Source organism: Malus sylvestris, chromosome 9 (assembly GCF_916048215.2).
Source record: "Malus sylvestris chromosome 9, drMalSylv7.2, whole genome shotgun sequence".
Classification (NCBI taxonomy): Eukaryota; Viridiplantae; Streptophyta; class Magnoliopsida; order Rosales; family Rosaceae; genus Malus; species Malus sylvestris.
In genome coordinates, this window is record NC_062268.1 from 34,937,137 (window position 1) to 34,958,382 (window position 21,246).

The 21,246-nt window shown below is 40.5% G+C and overlaps 3 protein-coding genes and 1 pseudogene across 6 annotated transcripts; 2 read left to right on the top strand and 2 right to left on the bottom strand.

Annotated features, from left to right (window-relative positions):
- Positions 1-1,195: 1,195 nt before the first annotated feature.
- Positions 1,196-2,625, bottom strand: LOC126582864 (uncharacterized). Its single transcript, XM_050247093.1, has 5 exons — positions 2,397-2,625; positions 2,245-2,292; positions 2,096-2,156; positions 1,642-1,917; positions 1,196-1,554 (listed from the first exon to the last, which is right to left on the bottom strand). The coding sequence occupies exons 1-5, from the start codon at positions 2,459-2,461 to the stop codon at positions 1,423-1,425; spliced, it is 582 nt and encodes a 193-aa protein (XP_050103050.1). The 5' UTR covers positions 2,462-2,625; the 3' UTR covers positions 1,196-1,422.
- A 401-nt stretch (positions 2,626-3,026) lies between these two features.
- On the top strand, positions 3,027-7,220 carry LOC126582860 (probable polygalacturonase). Its single transcript, XM_050247088.1, has 6 exons — positions 3,027-3,499; positions 3,673-3,996; positions 5,311-5,431; positions 5,513-5,687; positions 5,843-5,913; positions 6,299-7,220. Exons 1-6 carry the CDS (start codon positions 3,449-3,451, stop codon positions 6,997-6,999), a joined length of 1,443 nt encoding a protein of 480 aa, XP_050103045.1. The 5' UTR covers positions 3,027-3,448; the 3' UTR covers positions 7,000-7,220.
- A 152-nt stretch (positions 7,221-7,372) lies between these two features.
- On the bottom strand, positions 7,373-9,319 carry LOC126582862 (protein S-acyltransferase 18-like; annotated as a pseudogene).
- A 7,185-nt stretch (positions 9,320-16,504) lies between these two features.
- On the top strand, positions 16,505-19,335 carry LOC126582863 (uncharacterized). Of its 4 annotated transcripts, none has more exons than XR_007609605.1 (2): positions 16,505-16,968; positions 17,666-17,784. XR_007609605.1 is itself a non-coding variant. In XM_050247089.1 (2 exons), the coding sequence occupies exon 2, from the start codon at positions 18,650-18,652 to the stop codon at positions 19,322-19,324; it is 675 nt and encodes a 224-aa protein (XP_050103046.1). In that variant the 5' UTR covers positions 16,525-16,968; positions 17,884-18,649; the 3' UTR covers positions 19,325-19,335. The 4 variants fall into 4 exon arrangements, 3 of the variants coding, with proteins under 3 accessions (XP_050103046.1, XP_050103049.1, XP_050103047.1); XM_050247089.1 differs by lacking the exon at positions 17,666-17,784 and adding an exon at positions 17,884-19,335 and having other exon boundaries at positions 16,525-16,968; XM_050247092.1 differs by lacking the exon at positions 17,666-17,784 and adding an exon at positions 17,884-19,335 and having other exon boundaries at positions 16,525-16,751.
- Positions 19,336-21,246: the final 1,911 nt, after the last annotated feature.

The window sequence follows — 21,246 nt, forward strand, 5'->3', positions numbered from 1 at the left end:
AGTGCTTAACATCTACACGGGCATAAATGGTTATTTCTGGAGAAGATGAAAGGAAGGTGCGGAGAAATGGAAGCTTCATTCCATTGTGTTGATTGGTATATATATTACTGTACAATTGTTGCAAAGTAAAATTTGGAGAATAGGGTGTTAAATCTCCAAACGTGTTTTTTAAGAATAGGAAAAGGGGGAGGTGGTTCTGTCTACTGCATTACGAAAATTAGAACTAAAATTAGGAAATTTGTTGTAACACTTACCATGATCATAATTATAGAAAGGCTTTTTAGCCAAAATGCAAAATGGTTACTGAGATATGCATAACACATCACTTTGGTCCCTGAGATTGAAAATCAATAGAAATGGTCTCTGAGATTGTCCACCATCCATTATTTTGGTCATTCCGTTAAAATTTTCATTAAGTGCTCCGGAGCTCTTGGTCGAAAGTTTGGGCAGTTTTCAAAGCTTTATAACTCAATTGTTTCTTAACAAAATTCGACCCATAATATATCAAAATGAAGATAGGAAAGTGTAGAACAAAATTATAAGTATTTGGAAGCCCAACGGTTGCCGGAGATGATTGGAAAATAGCCTGAAAGGTGATTGGTCAATGGGAAAACTAGAAAACTGAGTAAATTTTAAACGTTCATAACTTCTTCAATACTCAACGAAGTGATTTAAAAAAAATCATACTTCTTGACGAGACAAAGAGAATGATACCTTTCGTGACGGCTAACTCGTCGTGGTTTGACCGGAAAACAGCTTGAAAACGGCTAACTCGATGACTAAGACAGCCATTTTCAAGTCGTTTTCCGGCCAAACAATGACGCGTTAACCTTCGAGAAATGTATCATTCTCTTCGTCTCGTCGAAAAGTATGATTTTTATTTTTGAATCACTCGATGTCGTTGAGAATTGAAGAAGTTATGAACGTTTAAAGTTTACCCAGTTTTCGACGAGTTTTCCAGTTTTCCTGCAGACCAGTCACATTTCAGGTTATTTTCCGGCCATCTCCGGCAACTATTGGGCTTCCAAATAGGTATAATCTTGTTTTACACTTTCTTATCTTCATTTTGATATATTATGGGTCGAATTTGATTAAGAAACAATTGAGTTACGATGCTTTGAAAATTGCCCAAACTTCCGGCCAAGAGCTTCGGGACACTTAACGAAGTTTTTAATGGAATGACTAAAATAATGGATGATGGACAATCTCAGGGGCATTTCTATTGATTTTCAATCTCAATTCAAGGACCATTTTGGATAAAAAGCTTTATAGAAATTACAAGATTACTGTATCTTTGTTCCTTTCATTGGGTTCTTCATAACAAGTTAACTGCATAATCAGGCATACATGGATACAATACAGTCACTGAAACAGAAACAGCACCTGCAACTGTTATCTTCAACATCTATACACAGAGGAGGCTCATCTCTGGACTTTTCCTTGTGTTGTGTTAAGCATTTGAGAAGAGTTGAGGCATTCACTTCCGACACCGAGTTGCATTGTATTACCACTAAGAATCTCCTCAAAAAGTAGATTGATGGCATTTCCTTTAGCCTGCAAAACAGAAGAACGTACAATTCAAAGGAAATGGCTTATGTTGGAGCACTGAATGCGTTTCTAAGGAAGTAGAACAAGGGCTACCTTAACTCCAATGGCAATGGCTGTTTTAAGTTTGAAAAGTTGACCCAATCTCAACGAAGCTCCCTTGTTATCTTTGAGAAAGATGATTGGGACCTTCCTTGAAAGAGCCAAGCTTGGCAGGTGCTTTGACAGCCATCGTGGATTGCAATCATATGCGATCACAACAGCCTGAAGCTCAATGCATGCTGCTTTACCTGCCAAGCTGCTTGCTCTTGCTGTTGGTGGCATGCGTTCAAGCACGCGAGTCACGTCATTCACCCCTATTGCGAATAGTTTCTACAAACATAATACAATTATTCAATTTTATGAATTATCAAACTTGTTCTAAGTAATATTATTTCTAGTTCTACTCGCAGTCGCAGTGTTGGAAGATGGCTCAACTTCAAATCTCTCTTCCCGTCAATTAAATAACGAAAAGAAAAAAGACACCTTATCAAACAGAAGATACACAAACCTTGAACCATATCTTTTCTGGTAATGACTTGCCATCCTCAAGTCTTGTTGACTCTATTCTTCTGTATTACAAAAAAAAAAAAAAAAAAAACATTAGACTAATGTTGTCGTTAATGATGACAAGTCTCACTCAAGTTTAAAGCTATTGACCTCTGAATTTGTTGGAGAAGACGATCGAGACGTTCCCCTTCATACAAGCTACATATTTAGCAGAGATTAAGTAAGTTGTTAACAATCGATATGTCGAAAATAATTGGAACTCAAAACGCATCAAATACTCAAAGGAGAAAGGAGGCACGTACTCTTGGTCTTGAGGGAGAAAGGCAGATTTGGAATGCCCTTGAGAGTTTTTGTTTCTGGGCGGCATGTTTACGCACACCGACTGCTCGACGAAAAACCTCAACCAGCCTAACCTACTTAAGGTTTTAGCAAAACGGGAAAGAAGGAAGAAAGGGTGGGTGCCCCAATAGAAGCGCCAAGCTTTAGGCCTACAGAAACAGATAAGAAAAGGCTTGTGGACTCGGAAGCCAAGCCCAAGATGCTACTAATAATAATTTGTTGTCCTGTCTCTCCTTCCTTATTTTTTTTTAATTATTTATTTTTTAAATTTTTTTTCTTTTTTTATAAAAAAACAATTGATGACAAGTCACGGTTATTCATTCTTTCTAAAGGCCGGGAAAACTCTCCTTTGTTTTAAGAAACTATTAATTGTTACTCTAAAAACATCTTTCATATTAATTTTGTTAAAAGAAAAAGAGTTTGTAACCTCATTTTTGAAGTGCATCGAACGGAACGGAAAAGATACAGATGGAAAACTGTGTATAAAGTCTTATTTGTTTATATGTATTTTGTTACAATTTAATATTTGTTATGACTCATATGAGAGTTGGAAAAAAATAAATGAATGGAAAATATGACATTGGTTTCGTTGGCAAATTTTTCAGGTCAAGTCAAAAGACTCAGGCTCTTGTTTCAGAAGAAAGGGAGAAAGAAACCCAAAACTAATAAAATTGAGGGAATTACAAAGGAAAAAGGAAGGAGAGTTGGATTTGGAGCAAGTAAAGAGTAATATTGACAAAACGGGGAAGAAAAGAAAAGGCATCCATCGGTAGCCACAATTACAATACTCGCTTTTTGTCGGTATCCAATGTCACATGATGACATGAATTGAAAAGTGCAATTGAGCAGATGAGCAGATATCCATGGAGATTTCAGTGATTTTCTTATTATCCTCTTAATTTTGGGTGGGGGTGGTGATCTCCTTCCTTCTTCTGCTCACAAGTCACAAGGAAAGGAAAGGCTGGGAAGCTGAAGCTGCTTGGATCATCTCCTTCCTTCCTTCATATGCTATGCTATGATGAGGACGACGACATCTTCTTCTTCTTCTTCCACTCTCACTGTCACTGTCAGTTCCTTAAGTCTTGTTTGATTAACTATAATTTTTTTTGAGAGAAACCATCAAATTCCGTCCTTTGGTTCGTTTGTGACTCACTTCAACATCAAATTATACCAATTCTTAGCATGCTAAATGCTCTCTTTATCGAGATTCATCTCAAAGTCAAAGTTACGTGTGTTCAGGTGGTGGACGTGCTTCTGCTACTTGCATTGCTAGGCGCTGCTGCTCCGTCGTCTGTCAAAGGCAGCCCAAAGTGCAGCAATCAGGCCAACTCTGGGGAAATTCGACCTCACAGTGTCGCCATCACTGAATTTGGCGCTGTAGGAGATGGGGTCACTCTCAACACAAAAGCCTTTCAGAATGCCGTCTTCTATCTCAACTCTTTCACACGCAAGGGTGGGGCCAAGCTTTTTGTCCCTGCTGGCCGCTGGTTGACAGGAAGCTTCCGTCTCATCAGTCATCTAACCCTCTGGTTGGATAAGGACGCTGTCATTCTTGGATCAACGGTAATCTTCCGCTCACCTTCTTTCCAATCAGTTCAACAAAAATTTGTGAATATGCTTGCATTTTGCAATACACACACACACATATACAAAGACAATGCAACCTGATTGGTTGATGCTAGCCCTCTCTCGGTACATTTGTCCGCAGCTTCGGCTCACTTTTGATTCATTTGTTGTAATTAAACTAAAACAGACTCCTCAGTATATTGTATTGTAGGAACGTGTCAATTTTGATAAAAGAAGTTGTATATTGATATTTGTGTAAGATTTACAAAGGACCAGAATACATAGATGGAAGAAAGTAGGAGAAATAAACAACTACAACCCTCTCCATACTTTAAGCCATACCTAACATCTCCATGAGAGGTTACAACAACAACAACAACAACAAAGCCTTTTCCCACTAAGTGGGGTCGGCTATATGAATCCTAGAACGCCATTGCGCTCGGTTTTGTGTCATGTCCTCCGTTAGATCCAAGTACTCAAGTCTTTTCTTAGGGTCTCTTCCAAAGTTTTCCTAGGTCTTCCTCTACCCCTTCGGCCCTGAACCTCTGTCCCGTAGTCACATTTTCGAACCGGAGCATCAGTAGGCCTTCTTTGCACATGTCCAAACCACCGGAACCGATTTTCTCTCATATTTCCTTCAATTTTGGCTACTCCTACTTTACCTCGGATATCCTCATTCCCAATCTTATCCTTTATCGTGTGCCCATACATCCCACGAAGCATCCTCATCTCCGCTACACCCATTTTGTGTACGTGTTGATGCTTCACCGCCAAACATTCTGTGCCATACAACATCGCTGGCCTTATTGCCGTCCTATAAAATTTTCCCTTGAGCTTCAGTGGCCTACGACGGTCACACAACACGCCGGATGCACTCTTACACTTCATCCATCCAGCTTGTATTCTATGGTTGAGATCTCCATCTAATTCTCCATTCTCTTGCAAGATAGATCCTAGGTAGCGAAAACGGTCACTTTTTGTGAGAGATTGAAAGGAAAAATAACTTTTAAATCTTTTGGTAAGTTGGTAGCCACAACCCTAACACTAGTGTCCATACTAAGCTTATTATAAGAATTCTGAAATGCTCTTAGTGAGAAATTGCCAAGTGTATTGTGCATTCAGGATAGCTTATTTATTGTGATCATTATTGGTTCATTGCTAGTCCCAAAAGTATACATTATCTTCAGTCTCCTTTCCAGATAAGAGTTGAACTCCAATTCCAATAGGGCACTGGTATCTGTTTTGACCTTGTGGCCATGTTAAAAATACTTTAGCTCATAATACTGAATAACTTCTTCTGTAATGTTTCAGAAATCCGATGATTGGCCAATTGTTGAACCATTACCATCGTACGGTCGAGGAAGGGAGTTGGCAGGAGGAAGACATCGAAGTCTCATCTATGGATGCGATTTGACAGACATTATCATAACAGGTTGGTAGTATTTGATGATGAATCGTCTCTGGTATACATACACTTTGTTTGATTTATAGATGTTGCTACTCTATCATGCAGGTGATAATGGTACCATTGATGGCCAAGGTAGCATCTGGTGGGATTGGTTCCATAGCAAAACCCTGAATTATACGAGGCCCCATTTGTTGGAATTGATAAACTCAACTGGGGTTGTCATCTCAAACTTGACCTTCCTAAATTCACCATTTTGGACCATTCACCCGGTATATTGCAGGTTAGTTTTATGATTTATCCACAAGGATTGAATATCATCTTTCTTCCTTGCTTGGTAGATTTCAAGTGTTTTGAGTATTATATGAATACTATGGAAAAGGGTAAAGATTCTATGAATTAGAGTGAGGAGTTGAGGCTATTTTTCTGATTGAACAGCCATGTAACTATCCAGAATCTGACAATCCTTGCTCCTCTCAAGTCTCCAAACACAGATGGGATTGATCCAGGTGAATAACCAGAATCTCCTTTTCATTATGAAGATAACATTTTCTTAGTTTAAGCAATTAGAAATGCGAATCACTAATGGTTGATTGTCATATAAATGTCAAAACTTGAAAAGTACTTGTAAAAGGCTATGGGGCGTTTTGTTTAACTTCTCGGTATAGACTCTAGAGCATGGAAAACATCATAGTTTTGCATGTGAAAACCGTATTATCCGTCATCGTTTCCTCATTCTCCCACTTGAAAATTTCTGAGTGTCAAAAAAGCACATAATATCACTTTCATTTCTGACCAACTGCATCAACTTTAATCTGCATTCTACCTTCATTTAGCAGCTGTAAACTACAAGCAAACAAATTTGTTCTTACCCATCCATTATAATGCATCCAGATTCTTCAGATAATGTGTGCATTGAAGACTGTTATATTAGCACTGGTGATGATCTGATTTCCATCAAAAGTGGGTGGGATGAGTATGGAATTTCATATGGTCGACCCAGTAGAAACATAATTATTCACAGGATTACCGGTAAAACTGAAACAAGCGCTGGAATTGCAATTGGAAGTGAGATGTCGGGAGGTGTGTCAGAAGTTCATGTAGAAGACCTTCACTTTTTCGGTTCTAAAACAGGTATCAGGATAAAGACCTCCCCAGGAAGGGGTGGTTATGTGAGAAATATATATATATCAAACATGAACTTGGATGGCGTAGGCATAGCTTTAAGGTTCACCAGTCAGTATGGGGAGCACCCAGATGAGTTTTACAACCCAAATGCCCTCCCTAAAGTAGAGAGAATTACTTTTAAAAATATCATAGGAGAGAATATCAAAACTGCTGGTCTCCTAGAGGGTTTAGAAGGTGAAAAATTTCTGAACATTTGCCTATCTAATATTACCCTTAACGTGAGCTCAAAATCTCCATGGAAATGCTCTTCTGTTCAAGGATATTCCGACCTAGTTTCTCCAGAAACTTGTGCGCCTCTCAAGAAGAATATCTCCCCACGGCATTATTCAGATTGTTACTCTCTATCTGATGACATATGGATTTCTTCCAGTAATCAAAACAGAGGTGCTCGGTGGCTATCTTGGTAGATTTAATGAAAGTCGCCTTCTGTGATTGCTGCAAATTTGATCCTTTCCATTTCCCAGTACATCATCCCACTGCACCGATGGAGAAAATAATGCCCGACATTAGATGTTAAGCGGAGTTGCCAATTTGTGGTTTGTGCCTTGGAAGATGGTACTGAAAAATTATATTTCTTGTAAATATGTGCAGAGTAACAATTAATAATTGAGTGCACTATTATTTCTTCTCTTTGCTTTTCAAGTAATACAGTGCACACTGCAGAAATTCGGAAAAAAAAAAAAAAACAAGTATCATGTTGCTGGGTCGAAAACCATCAGAAAACTCACATCATAGGAGTCTTCCAGCAATGATTTATGAACATTCTAATTTATAGTTAGCTTTCTTTTACTTCAATGAAGCATATAGTGTAACTTTAGCATAAAAAGAAAAATAAAACTGTTGACAGTTGCTTCCCGCACACAAGAGCGCAGCGATGTAGTGTTTAAAAGAATTACATCCAATGGCAACGGGAGGTATACTAATTTTAAGCGTGCATATACATTAATCTCCAAGAAAATCCACATAAGATATCGTGGGTATACACACACAGGTGGCGAATGATGCTTTCTCAAAGGCTGAGAATCAATTTCTATTTAACACAATCCTCCCTATCTCGGGGACGCCTCACTCCCATTCTTCTACGTAACAGAACATAGAACCTGCCTTGATATGTAGGTTTCCAGCTTCCTCGACACCTCCATCAAGTTCAATTCAAAGTTGTTTCGGTACTTGTGCTTTGGTGAGGGCACAGTGCCAGAGAACATAGTCAGTGAACCAGAAACCCGCCTTCTTGGGCTTGAAAACTTTCCGCCGGGTGACCCTGGCATCCACCCTTTGGATATGAGAAGTGTTAAGCCTGATCCTACAGCAGTGGTCGTGCCTTTATCTGTGCTCGTCATCAATGGTCGACATTTGGTCTCTAACGGTAATGGTTCAATGAATCCTCTTCTGTAGGCGGCTTCTGTTTCACAATCCATCCTCTGGCTTTCTCTGCTGTTATCGATGCTTTCTCTGTACTCAACTTCGTCAGCCTTCAGGGGTCAATGCTGACATGGAAGCCTTGTTTCTTAGTTGAGGTAAAAGGCTGAGGATCGCTATCAGTTCTTATGGACAGCCTTTGGTTGTTCTGAAACTTAGAATAGCAATTTATCCCATAAGTCATGCTGCAAATAGACTTGCATGCCTTCTGAAATCTGAAGATGCAAAACTAGGGAAGGCTGTATGTATATGCCGTGTAAGATATAGACTTTTCCTGAGTTGGACCTGTCCCTCGGCATATAAACCGAGATACTAATGAGGGAGCTGTCAATTAATGTAACTTACCAATAACAAAAGGAAAATCGTAAGGAGAATGAATGTGGTGTAGTTCTTTTTTCCGATGCAGTTGTTTAACCACTGGAAGAGAAGAACAATTGAATTTTATTTTCCGTTGTTTAACTACTGGAAGAGAAGAACAATTGAATTTTATTTTCAGTTTTGAATAACATATCCTAACTACTTGATATTTGAATTTCTAAATTGAATGAGAAGAAAAGGAATTGTAACAATTTCTCACCCGGCAGTAGTGGTCAAAGCTATCAACACAACGGTTGCAGGTCCTGCAGTGCTTGCCGTGTTTTTTCACCTGCAAAACAGAATTACAATTACTTGTGTAAATACAAATTATATGATGAGAGTGAGATATCTAAGCTCGGATTAGGATTAGGGATTTAATCCGTTACCTCAAAGTCGCAGAGTGCACAGAAAGAAATGTCGTCCCTTAAATCAGGAGAGACAGCTTCTTCTTTTATGAGGACAAAGGGAAACGGGAGCAAAGGATCCAACTGAGCGACGGTCTTCCATGGGATCTTCCTCTCCACCCTCCTAAAGAAGCTCACTACAATCTACCCGAGAAGGAAGCCGTACTTGAGCTTTGGAAGGCCTTTGCCACCTTGAGGTTTCTTCTTGTTCTTCTTCTTAAGGCTGGCTCTGTCAGTTGGGTCAGTGGCTGTGCACCTTATGAGGAGAAACATGACCGAAACAGCCTGAAATTGACATTTCAAATTTCAAAGAAAATTAATTCACTCGGATATGAGATGTCATGCTGATATGGATTGATAGAGAAGAGTGGAGTAGAGTAGAGTACCACAAAGGAAAAGACGGACTGTGATTTCGACGATTCTATTTCCGAGGAAAAATTCAAGGAATGTGTAGAAGACCACCACAAGAGAACTATAAACTGCAATTCCAACAATCTGCAATTCCCACATTTACATTTGGTTCGTAAATTAAATCAAAGGCTACCAATCACGGAATTACCAGTTAACAAATAAAACCAAAATATGAAATGAAACCAAGTGAGTCGGAGTTACCTGCAGAGATGGAAAGGGCGTTACCAGCCATGGCATCTCCTTTTCATTTCCAACAACACAGACAACACTAGGCTAGACTTAGACCTAGTTTGGGAGTGAGGTGCTTAAAAAAAACATCCATGAAAAAAAGTTGTGAGGGTTTTAGGTGTTTGGTAAACTGAAAAAAAATGGCTTATTTTGGAAGCTGCTGTGAGAATAAGCTGAAATCAAAGGAAAAAGCTGAAGCTGCTATTTGCAGCTTTGGAAAACTGGCTTTTTTTCAAAGCACACGGAGCACAGTGTTTCTTTAATGAAAATACCTACTATTAGACTGCTTTTTTTTTTTCCAAAAGCACTTTTACAAAAAAGTTTACCAAACACTCTGCTGATTTATTTCACAGCCGCTTATTCTCACAGCACAGCCGCTTATTTTCACAGCAACTTTTTTTCAAAGCACAGCAATACCAAACCAGCCCTTAGACTAAACTAGTTGCTTAATTGTCTTGCCACTTGCTCCTTCTCCGGACACAATACTAGTACTACTAACTAATATTTATTTCTTTCTTTTTTCTTATTCTTAATTATTTAAGAGCAAATTTAGAAGTTTACTGGAGAAAATTTTCTAGTTGGAAGTTAAAATAAGATAGTTGAGTCCAAATAAAACTTCCTTTTGAAATAAAGTGTTGGTATTTAGACAATCTTTCATCATTAATAAAACTTGAATAAAATAATAAAGATTGAAAATCAAAGAAACAGAGTGCAGAGAGCTTTGGAAACAGAGGGTTGATGCTTTTTCTTAAAACAAAGATCTTATATTTTCATTTAGATATTTCTGATATATATGGCTTAATACATAAGCTGACTGAAGTAATTGGGTCGACTGATAAAGAGAATGAGTCGACTGATAAAGGCAACAGTCAGCCCTTTTACACATAATCAATTTAAGTAAAGCATTAACTTTTAACACTTCCTCTTAATGCTTTGCTGCTTCACTCCCAAAAGTTCTCTTAGGTAGATGAATCTGTCATTTGGTAATGCCTTGGTGAAGATATCAGCAACTTGATCTTCTATCTTGCAGTAGAGCACATCCATTTCCTTGTCTTCCACAGCACCTCTGATGTAGTGATGCTTCAGAGCAATATGCTTTGATTTACCATGACAGACAGGATTCTTGCTCATGGCAATAGCTAACTTATTGTCACAAAGGATATGAGTTGCTGATTCTTGTTTCTCACCAAAATCTTGCATAATTCTTCTCAGCCACACTGCTTGAGAAGTTGCAATTGAAGCCGACACATACTCAACCTCTGCCGTTGATAGTGCAACTGATTTCTGTTTCTTAGATGCCCAAGAGAATACACCAGTCCCTAGTGTAAAAGTATAGCCAGATGTGCTCTTCAAGTCATCCACACTACCTCCCCAGTCACTATCGCAGAACCCATACAATTTTGGCTCAACATTCCTTTCATACATAATACCAAAGTCAAGTGTACCTTGTATGTATCTTAGGATACTCTTTGCAGCTCCATAGTGAATGCAAGTAGGCTTGTGCATAAATTTGGACAACAAGCTTGCAGCATACATAATATCAGGTCTAGTCGCTGTCAAATACAACAAACTCCCAACTAGGCTTCTATACACAGATTCATCAGCATCACCACTACCATCTTCTCTTTGAAACTTTTCATTCACAACTAGAGGTGTTGCAACAGGCTTACAACCAACCATTTTGAACTTTTCTAGAAGTGTTTTTGCATAGTTCTTTTGAGTAATAAAGATACCATCATTTGATTGAATGATACTAATTCCCAAAAAATAATGCAACATGCCTAGATCACTCATCTCATATTTCCTCATCATGTCATTCTTGAAATTCAAGATCATATTATGACTACTTCCAGTATAAACCAAATCATCAACATATAAGGAAACAATAAGGATATCTGAAATACCTTCTGTTTTGACATAGAGGGCAGGTTCATTCTCACTTCTTTGAAAACCTCTTTCATTGAAATATGAGTCGATCTCTCCACACCATGCTCTCGGAGCTTGTTTCAGGCCATAAAGTGCCTTCTTAAGCTTATACACCTTGTGCTCTTGTCCTTTAAGAACAAATCCTTGAGGTTGATCAACGAACACCTCTTCTTTTAGGACTCCATTTAGGAAAGCCTAAGAACAAATCCTTGAGGTTGATCAATGAACACCTCTTCTTTTAGGACTCCATTTAGGAAAGCCGACTTGACATCAAGTTGGTGTAGAAACCACCTCTTCTGAGCAACTACGGAAATAAGGCCTCTGATTGTTTCATGCCTAGCTACCGGTGCAAATGTTTCTTGGAAATCAATCCCAGGTTTCAGAGAATAACCTTTTGCTACCAATCTAGCTTTGTTCCTTTGAACGGAACCATCTTGATTGAGCTTAGTCTTATAAATCCACTTCACTCCAATGACGGAGTTGTCACAAGGTCTGTCCACTAGTTCCCATGTCTTGTTTTTCACAATGACATTGATCTCCTCTTGCATTGCAGCCTTTCAAGTCTTTTCTTTCACTGCATCATCAAAGTTTTCTAGTTCTTCAACACAAAAATTGCAGCTTTCATAGACTTCATTTAAGCTCCTTAACCAAACCGGCGTTGAACTTGGACTTAAAGGTGTAGGAGAGTGAACTTAAGGACTGTTTTCAGGTGATAATTGTGGAATTTCTGGCTCAATTTCTTCCTCATTTGGTTTATTTTCTTCTTCAATTCTAATTAGTGCAGATTCATCTCGGATGGTTGCTTGATTCCAATCCCACGAAGATTTCTCACTAAAAAGAACATCTCTACAAACCACAACTTTCTTCTTTTTTAAATTGTAGAGTCTGTACCCTTTTGTGTATGAAGCATAGCCTACGAAAATGCATCTTTCACTTGACTCATCAAGTTTTTGTCTTAGTTCTTTCGGAACATAAGAAAAGCAGATTGACCCAAACACTCTCAAATGATTCACGGAAGGCTTTCTTCCACTCCATGCCTCAAATGGTGTCTTATCTTCAACTGCCAATGTTGGATGCCTATTCATCAAGTAGACCGCTATATTAACTGCCTCACCCCACAAATATTGAGGTATTCCCTTGTCATGTAACATTGCCTTAGCCATTTCGACTATGGTTTTGTTTTTTCTCTCAGCTACTCCATTTTGTTGTGGAGTGTAGCTAACAGTAAGTTGTCTTTCCAAGCCAATATCTTGACAAAACTTATCAAATTCTGTGGATGTATACTCTCCTCCTCTGTCACTTCTAAGAACTTTGATTAGATAACCAGATTGTCGCTCAACCATAGCTTGAAACTTCTTGAAGATTGAGAACACTTCTGATTTCTGTCTTAGAAAGTATACCCAAGTCATTCTAAAATAATCATCCACAAAGATTAGGAAATACCTGTTTCCCACTTGAGTAGAGGTCTTCATGGGTCCGCAAACAACTGTATGAATCAATTCCAATGGAGCTTTTGCTCTCCAAGCTTTACCATGTGGAAATGAATCTCTATGATGTTTCCCAAGTGCACACCCTTCACAGATTTCTTCATTTTCTTGGATACTCGGCAACCCATGCACCATTTCTTTTTCTTGTAGCTTCTTAAGACTTTGAAAACTCAAGTGGCCAAGCCTTTTATGCCATAGCTTTGAATCTTCTTGCACTTCCATCTTGAATGCAGATTGAGTTGCATACTCAATTGTGAGAGGAAAGCTTCTACTCTTCCTCATCTCAATCTTAGCCAAGAGTTGTTAACGATTCCTCCTATCATATATCTTGCAAGTATTGTCTCCAAAATATAAGTAGTAGCCATGCTCAATGAGTTGTCCAAGACTTAGCAAATTTTGCTTCAAATCAGGAACTAACATGACATCCTTGATGAACATCTTTCCATTCTTCGTATGCACGGCAATAGTACCTCTTCCCAATGTATCGACTAGCTACCCATTTCCCATCTTCACTCGGGTTAGGTTTGTAGTGTCAACATTATGGAGAATGTTCTTATTTGCTGTCATATGATTGCTACAGCCGCTGTCCACAAACCAAACTTTAGCTTCTTCTTGGACGGTTGTATCATGACCAACATAAAACATATTGGTTTCTTCATTTTCTGCTTTGGTGTAGTGAGCAAACTGATTATCTTTGTAGGTACAATCCTTTTGCATATGCCTGAATCTGCTACACTTGTGGAATTTCACTTTTCTTTTGAACCAATATTCACCGGAATGAGCTTTGTCACAAATTTTGCACTTCGAAACATACAAACTCTTCTCAACCTTTTTCTTCTCTTCAAAATTACCTTTTCCTTCCCAAACTTTATTTTTGCCTTTCCAATTCTTGTTGGACTTGGCTTTGCTTGGACTTGAACTAGCTTGAGTTTTTGGATTCACTGTAAGTGTTTGGAAAGCATTTTCTACATCATTGTTGTCATGCCTAGATAATCTCTGAGCAAAACCTTTGAGAGAACCAATCAATTCTTCAACACTCAAAGTTGACAAATCCTTAGTCTCCTCTATGATTGAAACTATGTTGTCATACTTTCTTGGCAAGCTAATTGATACTTCTGAACTATTCTCTCATCAGACAAGATTTCACCATAGCTTTTCATTTGATTAATAATCTCAGACAATCTACTCAGGTAATCATCTAGCAATTCATCATCTTTCATTCTTATATACTCAAAATCTCTTCTCAAAGATTGGAGTTTGACAGTCCTTACCTTAGTAGAGCCTCTGTAGACTTTCTCCAACACATCACAAGCTGATTTGGCACTTGTCTCATTCGATATTCTCGGAAAAATTTCATGTGAGATAGCATTTTGGATGACCCCAAGAGCTTTTGCATCTCTCTTGATGCTTTCCTTCACTTCCTTTGTTTGAGCCTTTGTTAAAGCCACAGTACTTAGAGGTACAACATAGCCATCTTCAATCAAGCTCCACAAATCATGAGATACAAAAATTGTTCTCAACTTTGTCCTCCAGAAATCATAATTTTCTCCACTGAAGATAGGAGTTCGAATCTCACCACTGCTACTTGAACCAGCCATGAATTTGAAAAATTTTGATTCTAGGGTTTCACTTAGAATTTTCCCCCTTTTTGAGAATCAAAAAACGCCCCACTCTTTGATCAGATTGGCTCTGATACCATGTTGGTATTTAGACAATCTTTCATCATTAATAAACAACAACAACAAAGCCTTTTCCCACTAAGTGGGGTCGGCTATATGAATCCTAGAACGCCATTGCGCTCGGTTTTGTGTCATGTCCTCCGTTAGATCCAAGTACTCTAAGTCTTTTCTTAGAGTCTCTTCCAAAGTTTTCCTAGGTCTTCCTCTACCCCTTCGGCCCTGAACCTCTGTCCCGTAGTCACATCTTCGAACCGGAGCGTCATTCGGCCTTCTTTGCACATGTCCAAATCACCGGAGCCGATTTCCTCTCATCATTCCTACAATTTCGGCTACTCCTACTTTACCTCGGATATCCTCATTCCCAATCTTATCCTTTCTCGTGTGCCCACACATCCCACGAAGCATCCTCATCTCCGCTACACCCATTTTGTGTACGTGTTGATGCTTCACCGCCCAACATTCTGTGCCATACAACATCGCTGGCCTTATTGCCGTCCTATAAAATTTTCCCTTGAGCTTCAGTGGCCTACGACGGTCACACAACACGCCGGATGCATTCTTACACTTCATCCATCCAGCTCGTATTCTATGGTTGAGATCTCCATCTAATTCTCCGTTCTCTTGCAAGATAGATCCTAGGTAGCGAAAACGGTCGCTTTTTGTGATCTTCGCTAGATTGCTCCGGTCATTAGTGTGGATAAGTATATAAATGGATAGAGATAGGAAAGCAAACACAAGATGTACGTGGTTCACCCATATTGGCTACGTCCACGGAATAGAAGAGTTCTCATTAATTGTGAAGGGTTTACACAAGTACATAGGTTCAAGCTCTCCTTTAGTGAGTACAAGTGAATGATTTAGTACAAATGACATTAGGAAATATTGTGGGAGAATGATCTCGTAATCATGAAACTTCTAAGTATCGGAGTGTGGAGTCGCCTTGACTTGCCTTATCTGTCTCATAGGTAGATGTGGCATCTTCTCTGGAAGTACTCTTCCTCCATCCAGGGGTGGTATCTTTAACTGGTGGAGATGCACAAGGTAATGTATCAATTTCACTTGAAGCTTACTTGTAGTTTCAGGCTTGGTCAAGCGCGATACAAACCATGTAGTAGGAGTCCCCCAAGTCGCCGAGCTAGGGGGTTTGCTGAAAGAGGTGACAGACAAGGTAAGCAATCAGAGCTCCGACTGATTGTTCACCTTCTCCCCATCTTGCAGCAGCATGAAGGATAAAGAGAAGAAAAATGAGAAGAGATGATATGAGATACTTTTGCTTTTGAATAAGTAACTTTCCACAGGCTTATTCTTGAACTGAGCTGGAGGGTTTTCTGGTTTCCTCCAGAGTATAAGGCCGACTGAAGAATTTGAGGGTCAAAACAAGTCCATCAAATCTAGAGTACGTTCCACCCTGCTGATATGGGATACTTTTGCTTTTGACAGAGTAATGGATGTATCGGCACGTGTGCTGTTACGCTTGTCTCCACATGCTTCCTTGTATCCTTCGCACTTGCCCTATCTGTTCCTCAAGCAAATGTGGAATCTTCCTTGGAAACATAAGATGTTGAAGATGAGTACTCGAGAGCAATGCCAGGTAAGTAATCAGGTAAGGGGTTCCAGGCAGTCAGTTCCTGGCTGGAAGCTTGATTCCAAGTGCTAACTGATTGCTCTCTTTCTCCTTGTCTTACAGGTAAAAACAAGGCCAAAGGAAAAGACAGGGAAAAAGCATGATATGGGATACTCTTGCTTTTAACCCTGATGATATGAGATATTCTTGCTCTAGTATAGCTTGTTTGCAGAGGTATTATCAGGGGGAAAGAAAGCTAAATATTTCGAAAGGCTTCGTTGGGAGTGCCCTCTCAGATATGATGAAGGGTTGAGCATTTTTGCAGGTCTCCCTGTCCGTTGGGGATGGAGGTCGACATATATAGGAGTCTCCCTAACAAGTAGTAATGCTATTCCTTTACATGTTAGTGGAGCTGCTAGTTTCACATATTTTAACTCTGTCATAGCACTTTGAAAAAGTGGTCTGTGGTATCTGGCTCTCGAGATTCGGAGAACGATGCCTCTTAGTTTTTTGAGAAAGCAATCATGCTGGGGGTCTGGCTCTCGAGATTCGGAGAGCAGTGTCTCTTCGATTTTGAGGAAGTAATCATGTTGGGAGTCTGGCTCTCGAGATTCGGAGGGCGGTGCCTCTTCGATTTTGGAGCAAGCAATCTTGTTGGGAGTGTTGTCTCGAATGTGAGTAAAGGTTGGGCATGTTTGCTAGTCTACCTTGCCACGAAGCACAAAGGTTGACACATAGGGACTTTCCAATTATCCAGCAATGGTACTGTTCCTTTACCCTCTCTTCGATTTTGAGAAAGTAGTCATGTTGGGAGTCTGGCTCTCGAGATTCGGAGGACGGTGCCTCTTCGATTTTGGAGCAAGCAATCTTGTTGGGAGTGTTTTCTCGAATGTGAGTAAAGGTTGGGCATGTTTGCTAGTCTACCTTGCCACGAAGCACAGAGGTTGACACAGAGGGACTTTCCAATTATCCAGCAGTGGTACTGTTCCTTTACCCTTGTGGGTAATAATATGGTAGCTAGACCTTCAAAATTTATGTGTCTAAACTTTGTTAGTGCTGTTTCTTTGCTATTCTTTTACCTTTCTTGGTCAGAGCGATGTAGTGGGAGCTGCAAGCTTCACGTGCTCAACTTTGGCAGAGAACTTTGGCAAAGTTATCTGTGGTACCCATGAGCTATTGTTGCGTGTGGGAAGTGGGTGATTGAACAGTAAGATTCATGTGCTTTCTACTTCACCAAAAGTCTTCGACAGAATGCCCGTAATTTCTGCAAAGCTGAGTGTGCATGTGACAGGTGCTGACAAGGCTAGAAAAGTAGGTGCCTCTTCGATTTCTGAGATCGGCCCTCGTGGTCTCTGAGCAGCCCAGCTTTTGAGAAAGCGAGCGCCTCTTCGATTGATTCGGAGAACAATGCCTCATCGATTTTTGAGAAAGAAATCATGCTGGGGGTCTGGCTCTCGAAGATTCGGGCAGCAGTGTCTCTTCGATTTTTTAGAAAGTAATCATGTTGGGAGTCTGGCTCTCGAGATTCGGAGGGCGGTGCCTCTTCGATTTTGGAGCAAGCAATCTTGTTGGGAGTGTTTTCTCGAGTGTGAGTAAAGGTTGGGCATGTTTGCTAGTCTACCTTGCCACGAAGCACAGAGGTTGACACACAGGGACTTTCCAATTATCCAGCAATGGTACTGTTCCTTTACCCTCTCTTCGATTTTTAAGAAAGTAGTCATGTTGGGAGTCTGGCTCTCGAGATTCGGAGGACGGTGCCTCTTCGATTTTGGAGCAAGCAATCTTATTGGGAGTGTTTTCTCGAATGTGAGTAAAGGTTGGGCATGTTTGCTAGTCTACCTTGCCACGAAGCACAGAGGTTGACACACAGGGACTTTCCAATTATCCAGCAGTGGTACTGTTCCTTTACCCTTGTGGGTAATAATATGGTAGCTAGACCTTCAAAATTTATGGGTCTAAACTTTGTTAGTGCTGTTTCTTTGCTATTCTTTTACCCTTCTTGGTCAGAGCGATGTAGTGGGAGCTGCAAGCTTCACGTGCTCAACTTTGGCAGAGAACTTTGGCAAAGTTTTCTGTGGTACCCATGAGCTATTGTTGCGTGTGGGAAGTGAGTGATTGAACAGTAAGATTCATGTGTTTTCTACTTCCCCAAAAGTCTTCGACAGAATGCCCATAATTTCCGCAAAGCTGAGTGTGCGTGTGACAGGTGCTGACAAGGCTGGAAAAGTAGGTGCCTCTTCGATTTCTGAGATCGGCCCTCGTGGTCTCTGGGGAGCCCAGCTTTTGAGAAAGCGAGCGCCTCTTCGATTTCTGAGATCAGCCTTCGTGGTCTTTGAGCAGCCCAACTTTTGAGAAAGCAAACGCCTCTTCGATTTCTGAGATAACCCTCGTGATCTCTAAGCAGCCCAGCTTTTGAGAAAGCAAACGCCTCTTCGATTTCTGAAGCTCCGTCGAGTGCAGATTTTTATAAGGGCTGGCATTAAGTTCCAAAGCACACTTGAATCTCCACCAGTAGAAGCTTCATTCTTGCACTTCTAAGATCTTGATTTGTCCGACCTCTTCTCTCTTCAACACCTTTGAAAATGTTTGGCCCCTCCGACCGTCGTTTTGACTTGAACCTTGTTGAAGAGGCAGCCCCGCCTTCTCCAGACAACATATGGCGCCCATCCTTCGTCTCCCATACTGGTCCTCTTACCGTTGGGGATTCCGTGATGAAGAATGATATGGCCGCTGCGGTGGTGGCCAGGAACCTTCTCACTCCCAAAGATAACAGACTACTTTCCAAACGGTCTGATGAGTTAGCTGTTAAGGATTCGCTGGCTCTCAGTGTTCAGTGTGCAGGTTCTGTGTCTAATATGGCCCAACGCCTATTTGCTCAAACCCGCCAAGTTGAATCATTGGCGGCTGAAGTGATGAGTCTCAAACAGGAGATTAGAGGGCTCAAGCATGAGAATAAACAGTTGCACCGGCTCGCACATGACTATGCTACAAACATGAAGAGGAAGCTTGACCAGATGAAGGAAACTGATGGTCAAGTTTTACTTGATCATCAGAGATTTGTGGGTTTGTTCCAAAGGCATTTATTGCCTTCGTCTTCTGGGGCTGTACCGCGTAATGAAGCTCCAAATGATCAACCTCTGATGCCTCCTCCTTCTAGGGTTCTGTCCAGTACTGAGGCTCCAAATGATCCCCCTCCGGTGCCTTCTCTTTCTGGGGCTCTACCGACTGATGAGACTTCTCCTAAGCAACCTTTGTGAAGGCTCCCTCTTGTGTGTTTATTTTGACTCATGTATATGTACATATTTGTAGCTTATCGGGGATATCAATAAATAAGCTTTCCTTCATTTCAACGTATTGTGTTAAATACACTAAAGCCTTCTTCGCTAAGTTCTTTGAATTTTCTTTTGTTGAAGCTTGTATGTTGAAGCTTTCTGAGTGGAGCATGTAGGTTGGGGTAGTGTTCCCTTAATTTTCCGAGTGAGGAAAACTTCTCGGTTGGAGACTTGGAAAATCCAAGTCACTGAGTGGGATCGGCTATATAGATCTTAGAACGCCATTGTGCTCGATCATGTGTCATGTCCTTCGTTAGATCCAAGTACTCTAAGTCTTTTCTTAGAGTCTCTTCCAAAGTTTTCCTAGGTCTTCATCTACCCCTTCGGCCCTGAACCTCTGTCCCATAGTCGCATCTTCTAATCGGAGCGTCAGTAGGCCTTCTTTGCACATGTCCAAACCACCGTAACCGATTTTCTCTCATCTTTCCTTCAATTTCGGCTACTCCTACTTTACCCCGGATATCCTCATTCCTAATCTTATCCTTTCTCGTGTGCCCACACATCCAACGAAGCATCCTCATCTCCGCTACACCCATTTTGTGTACGTGTTGATGTTTCACCGCCCAACATTCTGTGCCATACAGCATCGCCGGCCTTATTGCCGTCCTATAAAATTTTCCCTTGAGCTTCAGTGGCATACGGCGGTCACATAACACGCTGGATGCACTCTTCCACTTCATCCATCCAGCTTGTATTCTATGGTTGAGATCTCCATCTAATTCTCCATTCTTTTGCAAGATAGATCCTAGGTAACGAAAACGGTCGCTCTTTGGTATTTCTTGATCTCCGATCCTCACCCCTAACTCGTTTTGGCCTCCATTTGCACTGAACTTGCACTCCATATATTCTGTCTTTGATCGGCTTAGGCGAAGACCTTTAGATTCCAACACTTCTCTCCAAAGGTTAAGCTTTGCATTTACCCCTTCCTGAGTTTCATCTATCAACACTATATCGTCTGCGAAAAGCATACACCAAGGAATATCATCTTGAATATGTCATGTTAACTCATCCATTACCAACGCAAAAAGGTAAGGACTTAAGGATGAGCCTTGATGTAATCCTACAGTTATGGGAAAGCTTTCGGTTTGTCCTTCATGAGTTCTTACGGCAGTCTTTGTTCCTTCATACATATCCTTTATAGCTTGGATATATGCTACTCGTACTCCTTTCTTCTCTAAAATCCTCCAAATAATGTCTCTTGGGACCCTATCATACGCTTTTTCCAAATCTATAAAGACCATGTGTAAATCCTTTTTCCCATCTCTATATCTTTCCATCAATCTTTGTAAGAGATAGATTGCCTCCATGGTTGAGCGCCCTGGCATGAACCCGAATTGGTTGTCCGAAACCCGTGTCTCTTGCCTCAATCTATGCTCAATGACTCTCTCCCAGAGCTTCATTGTATGACTCATTAGCTTAATACCCCTATAGTTCATGCAATTTTGTACGTCGCCCTTATTCTTGTAGATAGCACCAAAGTGCTCGTTCGCCACTCATTTGGCATCTTCTTCGTTTTCAAAATCCTATTGAAAAGGTCAGTGAGCCATGTTATACCTGTCTCTCCCAAAAGTTTCCACACTTCGATTGGTATATCGTCTGGGCCTATTGCTTTTTTATGCTTCATCTTCTTCAAAGCTACAACCACTTCTTCCTTCCGGATTCGACGATAAAAAGAGTAGTTTCTACACTCTTCTGAGTTACTCAACTCCCCTAAAGAAGCACTCATTTCATGTCCTTCATTGAAAAGATTATGAAAATAACCTCTCCATCTGTCTTTAACCGCGTTCTCTGTAGCAAGAACCTTTCCATCCTCATCCTTGATGCACCTCACTTGGTTTAGGTCCCTT